Below are 17,999 nucleotides of genomic sequence, written 5' to 3'. Positions count from 1 at the left end.
AAGTGCTGGAAAGTGGGATTAAGGTGGCTAGCTCTTTGTCGGTCGGTATGGACAAGATGGGCCGAATGACCTCCTTCTGTGCTGTAAATTTCTATGATTTAGTTAACAGCGTAACTGTGCGTAACATTTATCCAATTGCGATCATAACATGATCGAGTTCAACATAGCATTTGAAAGGGAGAAATGTGAAACAGCTACTAAGATTCTAGATTTAGGTAAGGCCGACTTCAACGGGATGAGGCAGAGACTGTCCACAGTAAACTGGACAAAACTGTTAATGGGTAAAACGACAGACGATCAGTGGGAGATGTTTAAAAAAGAATTTAATGTGATACAGAACTAATTTATACCCGAGGGACAAGAGCTCTACTTGACAAAAAAAACAGCCATGGACAACTAAAGAGGTAAAAAACAGCCCTGGACAACTAAAGAGGTAAAAAACAGCCATGGACAACTAAAGAGGTAAAAAACAGCCCTGGACAACTAAAGAGGTAAAAAACAGCCCTGGACAACTAAAGAGGTAAAAAACAGCCCTGGACAACTAAAGAGGTAAAAAACAGCCCTGGACAACTAAAGAGGTAAAAAACAGCCATGGACAACTAAAGAGGTAAAAAACAGCCATGGACAACTAAAGAGGTAAAAAACAGCCCTGGACAACTAAAGAGGTAAAAAACAGCCCTGGACAACTAAAGAGGTAAAAAACAGCCCTGGACAACTAAAGAGGTAAAAAACAGCCCTGGACAACTAAAGAGGTAAAAAACAGCCATGGACAACTAAAGAGGTAAAAAACAGCCATGGACAACTAAAGAGGTAAAAAACAGCCATGGACAACTAAAGAGGTAAGAGACAGCATAAATCTGAAGGAAAGGGCATACAAAAATACAAAAAATAGCACAGACCCTTGGCTGAGCAGCAGGAGACAGAGAGTAGGAATAATGGGTAGGTACTTAAATTGACAGGATGTGACTAGTGGTGTCCCGCAGGGATCTGTGTTGGGACCTCAACTATTCACAATATTTATTAACAACCTAGATGATGGTAGAGAGTCATATATCCAAATTTGCCAATGACACAAAGATCGGCGGCATTGTAGATGAAAGCACAAAATTACAAAGGAATATTGATAGATTAAGTAAATGGATAAAACTGTGGCAAATGGATTTCAATGTAAGCAAATGTGGGGTCATCCATTTTGGACCTAAAAAGGATATAACAGGGTACTTTCTAAATGGTGAAAAACTAAAAACAGTGGAGGTCCAGAGACTTGGGCGTTCAGGTACATAGATCATTAAAATGCCATGAACAGGTACAGAAAATAATCAAAAAGGCTAATGGAATGCTGGCCTTTATATCTAGAGGACTAGAATACAAGGGGGTAGAAGTTATGCTGCAGCTGTACAAAGCCCTGGTTAGACCACACCTGGAGCACTGGGAGCAGTTCTGGGCACCATACCTTCGGAAGGATATACTGGCCTTGGAAGGAGTGCAGCGTAGATTTACCAGAATGATACCCGGACTTCAAGGGTTAAGTTATGAGGAGAGACTACACAAACTAGGGTTGTATTCCCTAGAATATAGAAGGTTAAGCGGTGATCTGGTCAAAATTTTTAGGCTATTAAGGGGAACAGATAGGGTAGATAGAGGGAAACTATTTCTGCTGGTTGGGGATTCTAGGACTTGAGCATAGTCTGAAAATTAGAGCCAGACCTTTTAGGAGTGAAGTTAGGAAACACTTCTACACACAAAGGGTAGTCGAAATTTGGAACTCTCTTCCGCAAACTGCAATTGATGCTCGATCAATTGTTAATTTTAAATCTGAGATTGATAACTTTTTGTTAACCAACGGTATGAGGGGATACGGGGAAAGGTGGGTATATGGAGTTAGGTTGCAGATCAGTTATGATCTCATTGAATGGCGGAGCCGGCTCCAGGGGCTGAATGGCCTCCTCCTGTTCCTGTGACACACCCACCCCACCCCTGCCCTGTTTTTGGATCTTGCTGACCTCTTCAATCAGTGGCCTCTCGGGTCACGTGATTCGCGCCAGCTCACTGAGTCACGTGGTCTCCGCGGAGGCCCCGCCCTTCGAGTGATTGACAGGCGGATCCGCGCCTGCGCCGCAGCCACTCCCGGAAGGAACTTCCAGCAGCGGCGGCACCGGGCACCAGGCGAGGCGGCGGCGGCGGCGGCACCGGGCACCACCACCACCACCACCCGAGGCCACCGGACACGACACGAGGGCAGCGGCAGCGGCAGCGGCAGCGGACACCACCACCAGGCGAGGCGGCACCGGGCACCACCACCAGGCGAGGCGGCACCGGGCACCACCACCAGGCGAGGCCGAGGCGGCACCGGACACCGGGAGAGGCCGAGGCGGCACCGGGCACCAGGCGAGGCCGAGGCGGCACCGGGCACCAGGCGAGGCCGAGGCGGCACCGGGCACCAGGCGAGGCCGAGGCACCGGGAGAGGCCGGGCGGCGGGCCCTGAGTTGCGGGAGGTGCTTCCCCTGCGGGTGGGTCCCAGGCCCAGGTCCGGCCATGGCCCCGCTCTGGCTGCTGCTCCCCATCCCGCTGCTGCTGCCCCTCCTCTGGCTGCTGAGCGCCGGGTTCCGCTATTACTGCAAGATGGGCTTTTATTATTCGTGGATCATGGCGCTCGCCATCCCGGTCATCCCGCTCTGCCTGCGGAGGGGCCGCGATGTGGATAACATGAGGTGAGCGGCTGGGAAAGGCTGGGGCTAGAGGGTAGGGAGAAGGGGGAAAGTTCGTGGGTGGGTGGTCGAGGGGAGCTGGGTGGGTGGGTGGTAGGTAGAGGGGAGCTGGGTGGGTGGTGGGTAGAGGGGAGGTGGGTGGGTGGGTGGTAGAGGGGAGGTGGGTGGGTGGGGGGGAGCTGGGTGGGTGGTAGGTAGAGGGGAGCTGGGTGGGTGGTGGGTAGAGGGGAGGTGGGTGGGTGGGTGGTAGAGGGGAGGTGGGTGGTCGAGGGGAGCTGGGTGGGTGGTAGGTAGAGGGGAGCTGGGTGGGTGGGTGGTAGGTAGAGGGGAGCTGGGTGGGGGGTAGAGGGGAGGCGGGCGGGCGGTAGAGGGGAGCTGGGCGGGCGGGCGACCTGTGTAGAAGGAGCTGGGGTGGAGGGTCCAGTATCACAAGGGCTCGGGCTCTGTAACAGTGACCAGACATTAAGTGCAAATCCCACTGGGGGCAAGTTGGCAAATTGAATTGAGTAAATCTGGTAATCGGTGGGCTGGCACCGGGTGAACTGAGCTGACAGCTTCTCGATTGCTGTAAAAACCCAACTGGTTCACTGATGTCCTCCAGGGAGGTGCCTGCCAACCTTGCTCTGTCTGGGTTAACAAGTGACTCCAGTTGCACTCCAAGGTTGACGAGGGAGGGCTAATAACTGTGGCTTTGCCTGTGATACATCACAAGAACGAATATCAAAAAAAGAGGTCAAAAATGTTGCTGAATGAAGAAGTCTCATGGTGCAGCAGTAGAGACAGTGAGGGTGAGCAGGCATCGTTGGTTAAAATAGTGAGTCGTGAAGACACTCGCCCCTGGCTGAGATTTGAAGAAAGTTGAATATAGTGAAATCATCAGCAAGAGTGAAAAGAATAGGGTGGCGAGTGAAGGGTGATACCATTCTCCTTCGTAGAGTGAGAGGGAAGACTGCAGGACATTCAGGTTGATCAACCCGTGACTGGTCATTTGCAAATGACTAAAGTGAACCTTAAACTCATCCTCAACGTTGCAGATGGCACCTTTACTTCCAGGAAGCCGCCACTCATGTAACATACTAGCAAGAATTAAAATGCTGGTTAATGTTTGATTAACTTGACCTATTGTGCAAATTGAACCTAAGGGGTTGCGCAGCCTGTGAGGTGTACATTGCACAATCCCTTCCGTATTATAAAAGCAAAATACTGCGGATGCTGGAAATCTGAAATAAAAACAGAAAAAGCTGGTCAGGCAGCATCTGTGGAGAGAGAAACAGAGTTAACGTTTCAGGTCGATGAACTTTCATCAGAACTGGTATTAGTCTTCTACTGTTCGACAAAAAAAGACTTGCATTTATATAGTGCCTTTCATGACCACTGAACATTCCAAAGTACTTTACAGCCAATGCAGTACTTTTGAAGTGTAGTCACTGTTGTAATTTAGGAAAGGTGGCAGCCAATTTATAGAAAGATAGAAGCAGGAGTAGGCCATTCGGCCCATCGAGCCTGCTCCGCCATTTAATGAGATCATGGCTGACCATCCAAATTCAGTACCCTGTCCCTGCTTACTCCCCATATCCCTTGATCTCTTTAGCCTCAAGAAATATATCCAACTCCTTCTTGAATATATCTAATGAATTGGCCACTTCCTTAAGTACCCTCGGATGTAGATTATCAGGCCCTGGGGATTATCGGCCTTCAATCCCGTCAATTTCCCTAACACCATTTCCCTACAAATACTGATTTCATTCAATTCCTCCCTCTCATTAGAGCCTATGTTCCCCGACAACTCTGGGAGGTTATTTGTGTCCTCCTTTGTGACGACAGAACCAAAGTATGTATTTAATTGGTCTGCCATTTCTTTGTTCCCCATTATAAATTCCCCTGATTCTGACTGCAAGGGACCTACGCTTGACTTCACCAATCTTTTTCTCTTCACATATCTATAGAAGCTTTCACAGTCAGTTTTTATGTTCCCTGCAAGCTTACTCTCACTCTATTTTCCCCCTCTTAGATTAAAGTCACCCATGATAACTGCACTGCAGATGTTGAGTTCAGCAATTTCAGATCATAACCTCGGCCCCTATTACATTTTCACTTGTAATTTTTCCACTCCTTCCCCCTTTTCCTTTTGTTTCTCTCTCACACCTGGCAGCTATCTCTTGCCCAGCCAGTACACTTCACACCTAATCTCAGCCTATGACCATCTCGTCTAGCTTCGTATACCTTTTTATTGTCTCTTTTACCGCTTTTGTTTCTTTTACTTCTTTTGTCCGATCGCAGCCCTGCCTTCGATCTATTTTCTTTTCTTTCCAGTTTTGAAGAAGGGTTCGACCCGAAACGTCGACTCAAATTTCTCTCCACGGATGTTGCCGGACCTGCTGAGTTTTTCCAGCATTTTCTGTTATTTCCCCCAGAACCGGTTCCAGTGTCCCAGGAATTTGAATCCCTCCCCCTTGCACCATTCCTCCAGCCACATATTCATCTGAAATATCCTTCTATTTCTACACTGACTAGCACGTGGCACTGGTAGCAATCCTGAGATTACTACCTTTTGAGGTCCTATTTTTTAATTTACCTCATAACTCCATATATTCAGCTTTTAGGACCTCATCCTGTTTTTTACCTATATGCATCCTGTTTTTTACCTCTATGCTCCACGACAACTGGCTGTTCACCCTCCCCCTGCAGCTGCTCTGAGACATCCTTGATCCTTGCACCAGGGAGGCAACATACCATCCTGGAGTCTCGTTTGCATCCGCAGAAACGCCTGTCTATTCCCCTTACAATAGAATCCCCTATCACTATAGCTCTCCTGCTCTTTTTCCTCCCGTCCTGTGCAGCAGGACCATCCATGGTGCCAGGAAGTTGGTTGCTGCTTCCTTCCCCCGATAAGCCATGTTCCCCAACAATATCCAAAGCAGTATATCTGTTTGAGGGGGATGGCCACAGGGGACCCTTGCACTACCTGCCTGCGCCTACTACTCTGCCTGGTGGTCACCCATTCCCTTCCTGCCTGTGCAGCTTTTACCTGCGGTGTGACCAACTCCCTAAACATAGAAGATAGGAGCAGGAGTAGGCCATTTGGCCCCTCGAGCCTGCTCCGCCACTCAATGAGATCATGCCTCATCCAAATTCAGTACCCTGTTCCTGCCTTCTCTCCATATCCCTTGATTCCTTTAGCCTTAAGAAATATATCCAACTCCTTGAATAGATTTAATGAATTGGCCTCTACTGCCGCCTTTGGCAGAGAATTCCACAGGTTCACCACTCTCTGGGGGAAGAAATTCCCCCTCATTTCTATCCTAAATGGCTTGCCTCTTATCCTTAGACTGGTACCCCTGGTTCTGGACTCCCCGACCATCGGGAACATCCTTCCAGCATCTAGTCTGTCTAGTCCTGTTAGAATTTTATAAGTTTCGATGAGATCCCCTCTCATTCTTCTAAACTCCAGCGAGTACAAGCCCAATCGACCCAATCTCTCCTCATACGTCATTCCTGCCATCCCAGGTATCAGCCTGGTGAATCTTCGCTGCACTCCTTCCATGGCAAGAACATCCTTCCTCAGATAAGGCGACCAAAACTGCACACAATACTCAAGGTGTGGTCTCACCAATGCCCTGTACAACTGCAGCAAGACATCCTTGTTCCTGTACTCAAACCCTCTCGCTACGAAGGCCAACATACCATTTGCCTTCTTAGCCGCCTGCTGCACCTGCATGCTTACTTTCAGCGACTGGTGCACAAGGACACCCAGGTCTCGTCGCACTTCCCCTTCTCCCAATCTATTGCCATTCAGATAATCTGCCTTCCTGTTTTTGCCAACAAAGTGGATAACCTCGCATTTATCCACATTATATTGCATCTGCCATGCTTCTGCCCAATCACCCAACCTGTCCAAATCATCCTGGAGTTTCTCGGCATCTTCCTCACAGCACACACGCCCACCCAGCTTTGTGTCGTCTGCAAACTTGGAGATATTACATCTAGTTCCCTTGTCCAGATCATTAATATATATTGTGAATAGCTGGGGTCCAAGGACCGATCCCTGCAGTACCCCACTAGTCACTGCCTGCCACTCGGAAAAAGACCCATTTATTCCAACTCTTTGCTTTCTGTCTGCCAACCAGTTCTCTATGCTTTCTGTCTGCCAACCAGTTCTCTATCCAAGTCACTACCTTGCCCCCAATCCCATGTGCCTTAATTTTACACGCTAATCTCTTATGCGGGACCTTATCGAAAGCCTTTTGAAAATCCAAATACACCACATCCACTGGTTCTCCCTTATCTATTTTACCAGTTACATCCTCAAAAAAATTCCAGTAGATTAGTCAAGCACGATTTACGTTTTGGAAAGCCATGTTGACTTTGTCCGATCCGGTCACTTTTTTCCAAGTGCTCTGCTATTACATCCTTTTATAATAATGGACTCTAGCATTTTCCCCACTACCGATGTCAGGCTTACCGGTCTGTAATTCCCCGTTTTCTCTCTACCACCCTTTTTGAACAGTGGGGTAACATTAGCTACCCGCCAATCCACTGTTCTGGAGTCTATCGAATTTTGGAAGATGACCAGCAATACATCTACTATTTCTAGGGCCACTTCCTTAAGTACCCTAGGATGTAGATTGAGGCCCTGTGGATTTATCGGCCCTCAATCCCATCAATTTCCCTAACACCATTTCCCTACAAATACTGATTTCATTCAGTTCCTCCCTTTCATCAGACCCTATGTTCCCTGACATCTTTAGGAGGTTATTTGTGTCCTCCTTTGTGAAGACAGAACCAAAGTATGTGTTTAATTGGGCTGCCATTTCTTTGTTCCCCGTTATAAATTCCCCTGATTCTGACTGCAAGGCACCTACGCTTGACTTCATCAATCTTTTTCTCTTCACATTTCTATAAAAGCTTTTACAGTTAGTTTTTATGTTCCCTGCAAGCTTATGCTCATACTCTATTTTCCCCCTCTTAATTAATCCCTTTGTCCTCCTTTGTTGGATCCTAAACTGCTCCCAATCCTCAAGTTTACTGCTTTTTCTGGCCAATTTCTATGTCCTCTCCTTGGATCTTGTGCAATCCCTAATTTCCTTTGTTAGCCATGGTTGAGTCACCTTTTTTGTTTTAGTTTTATGCCAAACTGGGATGAACAAATTCTGTAGTTCATGCGATCTTTGAATGTTTGCCATTGCCCGTCCACCGTCAACCCTTTTGAGTGACATTCCCCAATCAATCCTACCCAACTCGCGCCTCATACCATCGTAGTCTCCTTTATTTAAATTCAGGACCCTAGTGTCTGAGTCAACTATTTCACACTCCATCTTAATGAAGAATTCGATCATATTATGATCGCTCCGACCCAAGGGCCCTCGCACAACAAGATTGCTAATTAATCCTTTCTCATTACATAATACCCAGTCTAAGATGGCCTGATCTCTAGTTGGTTCCTCGACATATTGGTCCAGGAAACTATCCTGTATACACTCCAGGAATAATTCCTCCACAGTATTGTTACTAATTTGGTTAGCCCAATCTGTATGTAGATTAAAGTCACCCATGATGACTGCTGTGCCCTTATTGCACGCTTCTCTAATTTCCTGTTTAATGCCATCCCCGACCTCCGCATTACTCTTTGGAGGTCTATATACCATTCCGACTAACGTTTTCTGCCCCTTGGTATTTCTCAGTTCTACCCATACAGATTCCACATCATCAGAGCTAATATCCTTCCTTTCAATTGTGTTAATCCCCTCTTTAACCAGCAATGCTACCCCACCTCCTTTTCCTTTCTGCCTATCTTTCCTGAATATTGAATACCCCTGGATGTTGAGTTCCCAGCCTTGGCCACCCTGGAGCCATGTTTCCGTAATCCCAATCATATCATGTTCGTTTACCTCTATTTGTGCAGCTAATTCATCCACCTTACTACAAATGCTCCTCGCATTAAGACACAAAGCCTTCAGGCTTGTCTTTTTAACGCTCTTAGATCTTTTAGAATTATTATTTACTGTGGCCATGTTTGATTTAAACCCTTGATTTCTCTGCCTGTCACTTTTGTTTTTCTCTTTCCTGTCTTTTTTGCTTTTATCCTTGTTCCCCTTTCCTCTGTTTCCTCGCTCAGGTTCCCAACCCCCTGCTATTTGTTTATACCCTCCCCCAGAGCATTAGCAAACACTCCCCCTAGGACATCGGTCCCGGCCCTGCCCAAGTGCAAACCGTCTGTTTTGTACTGGTCCCACCTCCCCCTGAACCGGTTCCAATGTCCCAGGAATTTGAATCCCTCCCCCTTGCACCATTCCTCTAGCCACATATTCATCTGAAATATCCTTCTATTTCTACTCTGACTAGCACATGGCACTGGAAGCAATCCTGAGATTACTACCTTTTTGAGGTCCTATTTTTTAATTTACCTCCTAACTCCCTATATTCAGCTTTTAGGACCTCATCCTGTTTTTTTACCTATATCGTTGGTACCTATATGCACCATGACAACTGGCTGTTCACCCTCCCCCTCCAGAATGCCCTGAAGCCGCTCTGAGACATCCTTGACCCTTGCACCAGGGAGGCAGCGCACCATCCTGGAGTCTCGTTTGTGGCCGCAGAAACGCCTATCTATTCCCCTTACAATAGAATCCCCTATTACTATAGCTCTTCCCCTCTTTTTCCTCCCGTCCTGTGCAGCAGAGCCACCCCTGGTGCCAGGAAGTTGGCTGCTGCTGCCTTCCCCTGATAAGCCATCACCCCCATCAGTATCCAAAGCGGTATATCTGTTTGAGAGGGGGATGGCCCCAGGGGACCCCTGCCTGCGCCTACTACTCTGCCTGTTGGCCACCTGTTCCCTTTCTGCCTGTGCCACCTTTTATCTGCGGTGTGACTTACTGATTAAACGTGCTATTCACGACGTCCTCAGCATCGCGAATGGTCCAGTATGTATCCAATCGCTGCTCCAGCACCGCAATGCGGTCTGCCAGTAGCTGAAGCTGGACACACTTCCTGCACACGTAGTTGTTAGGGACACAGGAAGTGTCCCTGAGTTCCCACATAGCGCAGGAGGAGCATGACACGGGGCCGGGCTCTCCTGTCATGACTTAACTTTTAATTAATTGAAATTAAATTAAACAAATCAATCCCACCAATTACACTACAGATAAATGATATATTTTAGGGCCCTGGTTTACCAATAGTCGCCGCTACACCACACACCTTCGAAACTATAAACCACAGAGTTAGAGTTTAAAAAAGAGAATACTCACCAACCAATCACTTACCTGCTTTCTGGTGACGTCACACTTCGTGCTATCCATGATGTCCTCAGCATCACGAATGCTCCAGTATGTATCCATTCGCAGCTCCAGCAAGCTCCCACAAACAGCAATGTGATAATGACCAGATAATCTGTTTTTGTTGTGTTGATTGAGGGATAAATATTGGCCAGGACACCGGAGATAACTTCCCTGCTCTTCTTCAAAATAGTACCATGGGATCTTTTACGTTAAACCGAGGCCCCATCTGCTCTTTTGGGTGAATGTCTCATCCGAAAGGCGGCACCTCCGAAGTGCAGGATTCCCTCAGTACTACACTGGAGTGTCGGCTTAGATTTTTGTGCTCAAGTCTTTGGAGTGGATCTTGAACCCACAACCTTCTGACTCAGGTGAGGATGCAACCCACTGAGTCATGGCTGGCACACTGTTGGTCAGTATCTGTCAGGTAGCTCTAACATGGGCTGTTGCTGTCGTGTGATAAAGGTGACCTGTGCTCTAAATCAGCTGATTGCAAATTTTGAAGTTGAGTTCTTCCAGGCTTCTCCCCTATTGAATGTTCACTGAGTTTTTCCTTCCGGTTGTATTCTGTGGCTTTAGAGATTGAAATAAGGAAAGGAAGAAACCGCTAGGAGATTTAATCAATCGTAGCTCGCCTCCCATCCCAAGAATATAATAAATAGGAGCAGTAATAGGCCACTTGGCCCCTCGAGCCTATCAATAAGATCGTGGCTGATCTTGGGCTCAAAGCCACTTCCCCGCCCACTCCCCATAACCCTTCACTCCCTTATCTTGCAGAAATCTGTCTATCTCCACCTTAGATGTATTTAATGACCTGGCCTCCACAGCTCTCTGCGGCAGAGAATTCCACAGATTTACAACCCTCAGAGAAGAAATTCCTCCTCATCTCCGTTCTAAAAGGGCGACCCTTTATTCTAAAACTATGCCCCCGAGTTCTAGATATACCCACAAGGGGAAACATCCTCTCTGCATCTACCTTGTCGAGCCCCCTCAGTATGTTATGTTTCAATAAGATCACCTCTCATTTTTCTAAATTCCAATGAGTATAGGCTCAACCTTTCCTCATAAGTCAACCCCCTCATCTCTGGAATTAACCTAGTGAATCGTCTCTGAAATGCCTCCAATGCAAGTATATCCTTCCTTAAATAAGGAGACCAAAACTGTACGCAGTACTCCAGGTGTGGTCTCACCAATACCCTGTACAGTTGCAGCAGGACTTCCCTGCTTTTATACTCCAACCCCCTTTTTCAGGATGGCAGGCTGTGACTAGTGGGGTACCGCAAGGATCGGTGCTTGGGCCCCAGCTATTCACAATCTATATCAATGATTTGGATGAGGGGACTAAATGTAACATTTCCAAATTTGCTGATGATACAAAGCTAGGTGGCAGTGTCAGTTGTGAAGAGGCTTCCAGGGGATCGTGACGGGCTCAGTGAGTGGGCAAGAACATGGCAGATGGAATATAATGTGGATAAATGTGAAGTTATCCACTTTGGTAGAAAAACAGAAAGGCAGAGTATAAGAACATAACATAAGAAATAGGAGCAGGAGTAGGCCAATCGGCCCCTCGAGCCTGCTCCACCATTCAATAAGATCATGGCTGATCTGATCCTAACCTCAAATCTTCTATCACTCTGCATCCACCCGAACCCATGTGATCTCCCGGGAGAGGCGAAAAACCAGATAAAGACCCAATGGCCAATTTGGGAGAAAAAAAATCTGGGAAATTCCTCTCCGACCCATCTAGGCGATCGAAATTCTTCCAGGAGATCACTCTGTCCCTATATTTTCTACAGTACTTACCTTCTGTAAAGGCGATCTCCACCCCAGCCAGGAACAGGAATAAAACCATCTCCTGAAATCTAACAGAATTAGAACACAGTAGGAGCAGAACAAGGCTACACGGCCCCTGGGCCCACTCCACTACCCACAGGGCCATGACCATTCCGAACCTAGACTCATGTCCAATTTCCTGCCCGCTCCCCGTAACCCTTAATCCCCTTTACTTCTAGGAAACTATCTATTTCTGTTTTAAATTTATTTAATGATGTAGCTTCCACAACTTTCTGGGGCAGCAAATTCCACAAACCTACCACCCTCTGAGTGAAGAAGTTTCTCCTCATCTCAGTTTTGAATGAGCAGCCCCTTATTTTAAGATTATGCCCCCTAGTTCTAGTTTCACCCATCATTGGGAACATCCTCACCACATCCACCCGATCAAGCCCCTTCGCAATCTTATATGTTTCAATAAGATCGCCTCTCATTCTTCTGAACTCCAATGAGTAGAGTCCCAATCTACTCAACCTCTCCTCATATGACCACCCCCTCATCCCCGGGATTAACCGAGTGAACCTTCTTTGTACTGACTCGAGAGCAAGTATGTCTTTTCTTAAGTATGGACACCAAAACTGCATGCAGTATTCCAGGTGCGGTCTCACCAATACCTTGTACAACTGCAGCAATACCTCCCTGTTTTTATATTCTATACCCCTAGCAATAAAAGCCAACATTCCATTGGCCTTCTTAATCACTTGCTGCACCTGCATACTAACTTTTTGAGTTTCGTGCACCAGGACCCCCAGATCCCTTTGTACTACAGTACTTTCCAGTTTCTTGCCATTAAGATAATAACTTGCTCTACGATTTTTCCTGCCAAAGTGCATAACCTCACACTTTCCAGTATTGTATTCCATCTGCCAAATCTCTGCCCACTTACTTAGTCTGTCTATGTCCCTTTGCAGGTTTTTTATGTCCTCCTCACTCACTACTTTCCGTCCCATCTTTGTATCATCTGCAAACTTTGATATGTTACACTCGGTCCCCTCCTCCAAATCGTTAATATAGATTGTAAAGAGTTGGGGACCCAGCACTGACCCCTGCGGAACACCACTAGTTACTGGTTGCCAATCTGAGAACGAACCATTTATCCCAACTCTCTGCTTTCTGTTAGAGAGCCAATCCTCCACCCACGCCAGAATATTACCCCCAATCCCGTGATTTTTTATCTTGAGCAATAATCTTTTGTGTGGCACCTTGTCAAATGCCTTTTGGAAGTCTAAATACACTACGTCCACTGGTTCCCCTTTATCCACCCTGTATGTTACTTCCTCAAAAAACTCAAGCAAATTTGTCAAACATGACTTCCCCTTCATGAAACCATGCTGAGTTTGTCCTATTAAATTATGTTTATCCAAATGTCCCGTTACTGTCTCCTTAATAATGGACTCTAACATTTTACCAACCACAGATGTTAGGCTAACAGGTCTATAGTTTCCAGCCTTCTGCCTACTACCCTTTTTAAATAAGGGTGTTACATTAGCAGTTTTCCAATCTGCCGGGACCTTTGCTGAGTCCAGTGAGTTTTGGAAAATTATTACCAATGCATCCACAATCCCTACCGCTACTTCCCTCAAGACCCTAGGATGCAAGGCATCAGGTCCAGGGGATTTATCCGCCTTGAGTCCCATTATTTTACCAAGTACCACTTCCTTAGTGATTTTAATCGTATTTAGTTCCTCCCCCCCCCAGAGCCCCCTGTTTGTCCAGTGTTGGGATATTCTTAGTGTCCTCTACTGTAAAGACTGATACAAAATAATTGTTCCGTGTTTTTGCCATCTCCATGTTTCCCACCATTAATTTCCCGGTCTCATCCTCTAAGGGACCAACATTTACTTTAGCCACCCTTTTTCTTTTTATATAACTATAGAAACTTTTACTGTCTGTTTTTATATTTTTTGCTAATTTACTTTCATAATCAATCTTTTAGTTATTTTTTGCTGTCTTTTAAAGACTTCCCAATCTTCCATCCTCCCACTAGATTTGGCTACCTTATATGCCCTTGTTTTTAGTCGGATACTATCCTTAATTACTTTACTTAGCCACGGATGGCTATCTTTTCTTTTACACCCTTTTTTCCTCAGTGGAATATATATTTTTTGGAAGTTGTAAAATAACTCCTTAAATGTACACCACTGGTCATGTACCGTCTTACCCTTTAATCTATTTTCCCAGTCCACTCTAATTAATTCCGCTCTCATACCTTCATAGTCTCCTTTATTCAAGCTCAGCACGCTTGTTTGAGATCCAACCTTCTCACCCTCTAATTGAATATGGAACTCAACCATGTTATGGTCACTCATTCCAAGGGGATCCTTTACTAGGACATTTTTAATTAATCCTGTCTCATTACACAGGACCAAATCTAAGGCTGCTTGCCCCCTGGTCGGTTCAGTTACATACTGCTCAAGAAACCCATCCCTAATACACTCAATGAACTCATCCTCAAGGCTGCTCTGCCCAATTTGATTTGTCCAGTTAATATGATAATTAAAATCCCCCATAATTATAGCTGTTCCCTTATTACAAGCCTCAACTATTTCCTGATTAATACTCCGTCCAACAGAGTTGCAACTGTTCGGAGGCCTATAGACTACACCCACTAGTATTTCCTAAATGGTGAAAGATTGGGGAATGCAAATGCTCAAAGGGACCTGGGTGTCCTTGTACATGAGTCACTGAAAGTGAATGTGCAGGTGCAGCAAGCCATTAGGAAGGCAAATGGTATGCTGGCCTTCATTACAAGAGGATTTGAGTACAGGAGTAAAGAAGTCTTACTCCAATTATATAGTACTGGAGTACTGTGTACAATTTTGGTCTCCTTACCTAAGGAAGGATATACTTGCCATAGAGGGAGTGCAACAAAGGTTCACGAGATTGATTCCTGGGATGGCAGGACTGTCGTATAAGAGATTGAGTAAACTAGGCCTCTATGCTCTTGAATTCAGAAGAATGAGAGGGGATCTCATTGAAGCACACACAATTATTACAGGGCTTGATGGGGTGGATGCTGGGAGAATGTTTCCCTGGGGAGTCTAGAACCAGGGGCCACAGCCTCAGGATAAAGGGTAGGCCATTCAGGACTGAGATGAGAAGAAATTTTTTCAGAGGGTGGTGATTCTTTGGAATTCTCTACCCCAGAGGGCTGTGGAGGCTCGGTCATTGGGTATATTCAAAACAGAAGTCTGACTAGTAAGGCATCAAGGGATATGGCGATAGGGCCGGTGAATGGAGTTGAGGCAGAAGATCAGCCAGGCTCGAAGGGCCGAATGGCCTACTCCTGCTCCTATTTCTTATGTTCTTATGAAATAAAGCCCAACATTCCATTTGCCTTTTTGATTACTTGCTGTACCTGCATGCTAACTTTTTTTGTGTTTCATGCACAAGGACCCCCAGGTCCCTCTGAGCTGCAGCATTTTGTAATCTCCCAATCCTCTGGTCTCCCACCAATCTTGGCACCATTGTATGCCTTCGTTTTCAATTTGATACCATCCTTTACTTCCTTAGTTAGCCACGGATGATGCTCCCTTCTCTCAAAACCTTTATTTCTCACAGGAATATATTTTTGTTGAGTTATGAAATATCTCCTTAAATGTCCGCCACTGCATTTCAACTGTCTTACCCTTTGAATTTATTTTTCCAGTCCACTTTAGCCAGTTCTGCTCTCATGCCATTGTAATTGCCTTTGTTTAAGATCAGGACACTTGTTTGAGATACAACTTTCTCACCCTCCCAGAATAGTCATAACAGCCCACAGCAAGGAGTGCTGTGATGCTGGCCTGTGCATCTTAAAATGAATGCTTGATGTCAGCTGAGGGGCCTTGGTATTTTTGCAGTCGGGAGATTCCCCGTGATGGACACCCGTCGCTCTGACCATCTGTCCCAGACGCTCCTCTTCTTTCTCTTTCTCACCCCCCCCCCCCCCCCCCCCCCCGCCAACCAGGGTATGATGGGAAAACGAGATCTTGCATTTACCCAATTTAGCTTTTTTTGACTGGATATTACATTGAAAGTTATACAGTTTGTGGTGAGGTGGGATTGGGATATGTTTGCAAAACGTTTGAAAGTTCAAAAGTGTGAACAGGTGAAGGGAAAAGTCTTTGTAGTCACTCTGAGGGTGGGAGTGTTGCTGAAGTAAAGACTTTGATTCTGTGAGCACCAGAAACGCTCAGTTTTAGTGATTCTAGAGGTTGTAGTGAGATGGCACTTTTGCATTATGTTCCTTTACTGCCACCTGTTCGTCAATGTCTCTGCCGCCGCTTCGTGCATTGCGAGTAACAAAACCTGAATGTGAGGATCTAAAACAAACCGCTTTTTATTCTCTCCTGAACTTGGGAATTCACTAGCCAAATTTGCAAATTAGAACCAAGTTAAGAAATATTTTTTTTAAAATATTCGTTCATGGGATCTGGGTGTCGCTGGCAAAGCCAGCATTTATGGCCCATCCCTAATTGCCCTTGAGATGGTGGTGGTGAGCTGCCGCCTTGAACTGCTGCAGTCCGTGTGGTGAAGGTACTTCCACAGTGCTGATAGGGAAGGAGTTCCAGGATTTTGACTCCCCAACGATGAAGGAACAGCGATATACTTCAAAGTCAGGATGGTGTATGACTTGGAGGGAACTTGGAGGTGGTGGTGTTCCCATGCGCCTGCTGCCCTTGTCCTTCTAGGTGGTAGAGGTCACGGGTTTGGGAGGTGCTGCTGAAGGACCCTTGGTGAGTTGCTGCAGTGCATTTTGTAGATGGTACACACTGCAGCCACAGTGCGCCGGTGGTGGAGGGAGTGAATGTTTAAGGTGGTGGATGGGCCGCCAATCAAGCGGGCTGCTTTGCCCTGGATGGTGTCGAGCTGCTTGAGTGTTGTTGGAGCTGCACTCATCCAGGCAAGTGGAGAGTATTCCATCACACTCCTGACTTGTGCCTTGTAGGTGGTGGAAAGGCTTTGGGGAGCGAGGAGGTGAGACACTCGCTGCAGAATACCCAGCCTCTGACCTGCTCTTGTTGCCACAGTATTGATGTGGCTGGTCCAGTTAAGTTTCTGGTCAATGGTGACCCCCCAGGATGTTGGTGGGGGATTCGGTGATGGTAATGCTGTTGAATGTCAAGAAGTGGTGGTTAGACTCTCGCTTGTTGGAAATAGTCATTGCCTGGCATTTGTGTGGCGCAAATGTTACCTGCCACTTATCAGCCCAAGCCTGAGTGTCGTCCAGGTCTTGTTGCATGTGGGCATGGACTGCTTCATTATCTGAGGAGTTGCGAATATCACTGAACACTGCAGTCATCAGCGAACATCCCCATTTCTGACATGTTGGAGGGAAGGTCATTGATGAAGCAACTGAAAATGGTTGGGCCTAGGACACTGCCCTGAGGAACTCCTGCAGCGCTGTCCTGGGGCTGTGGTGATTGACCTCCAACCACCACAACCATATAAAATTGTGAAGTAGAGAGCAGGTAATTGCAGTGGACACATTCTGCAAGTGAGCAGAATGTTGGCAGGAGGGGTCTGTTCAAGATGGACAGGATGCACCTGAACAGAGCTGGGACTAATAACCTTGCGGACAAGTTAACTAGAGCTGTGGGGAGGGTTTAAACTAATTCAGCAGGGGGTTGGACACGAAGATGTATTAATAAAAGTAGAAACAAAGGTGCACAGAGGACTGGAAGAGACAGTGTTAGAAATAATATAGAATTGGTTGGGACCATAGAAAATATAGAGGTCTAAGTTAGGTTTGGAATGCATGTATGTAAATGCACAACGTGTGGTAAGGTTTAGATTAGTTATGGAGAAGGACAAGGAGTAATCTAGAATAAAAATACTTAACTGGAGGAGTGTTAATTTCAGCAAATTGAGGAGGGATCTGGCCCCTGTAAATTGGAGTCAAAGACTAGCGGGCACAATTGTAGTGGAGCAATGTGTGGCCTTTAAATAGGAGATGGTTTGGGTACAGTCTAGGTACATTCCTACAAGGGAGAATGGGAGGGCAACCAAAGCCAGAGATGACAAAGGAGTTAAAGTAGGATGAAGCAGAAAAAGGGGGCATATAACAGATGTCAGCTTGATAATACAAGGGAGAATCAGGCTGAACATAAAAAGTACAGCGGAGAAGTGAAAGGAAATAAGTGTGGCAAAGAGACAGTACGAGAATAGATTGGCAGCTCACAGAAAGGGGAATCCAAAGGTCTT

The 17,999-nt window shown here is 46.3% G+C and overlaps 1 protein-coding gene across 2 annotated transcripts in view; it reads left to right on the top strand.

Annotated features, from left to right (window-relative positions):
• The first annotated feature begins 2,235 nt into the window (after positions 1-2,235).
• Positions 2,236-17,999, top strand: part of agpat2 (1-acylglycerol-3-phosphate O-acyltransferase 2 (lysophosphatidic acid acyltransferase, beta)) — a 32,798-nt gene continuing 17,034 nt past the window's right edge. For both annotated transcript variants that reach the window (XM_085980592.1, XM_085980591.1), the window contains exon 1: positions 2,236-2,712. In XM_085980592.1, the coding sequence (XP_085836718.1) occupies positions 2,537-2,712 (176 nt within the window). In that variant the 5' untranslated portion in view covers positions 2,236-2,536. The remainder of the gene's footprint in view (positions 2,713-17,999) is intronic.

Source organism: Somniosus microcephalus, unplaced genomic scaffold, assembly GCF_052327205.1.
Source record: "Somniosus microcephalus isolate GS21.2 unplaced genomic scaffold, FLI_Smic_1.0 scaffold306, whole genome shotgun sequence".
In the NCBI taxonomy this organism is placed as follows: domain Eukaryota; kingdom Metazoa; phylum Chordata; class Chondrichthyes; order Squaliformes; family Somniosidae; genus Somniosus; species Somniosus microcephalus.
The sequence above is the reverse complement of the archived record's forward strand: the minus strand, read 5'-3'. Positions and strand labels throughout refer to the sequence as shown.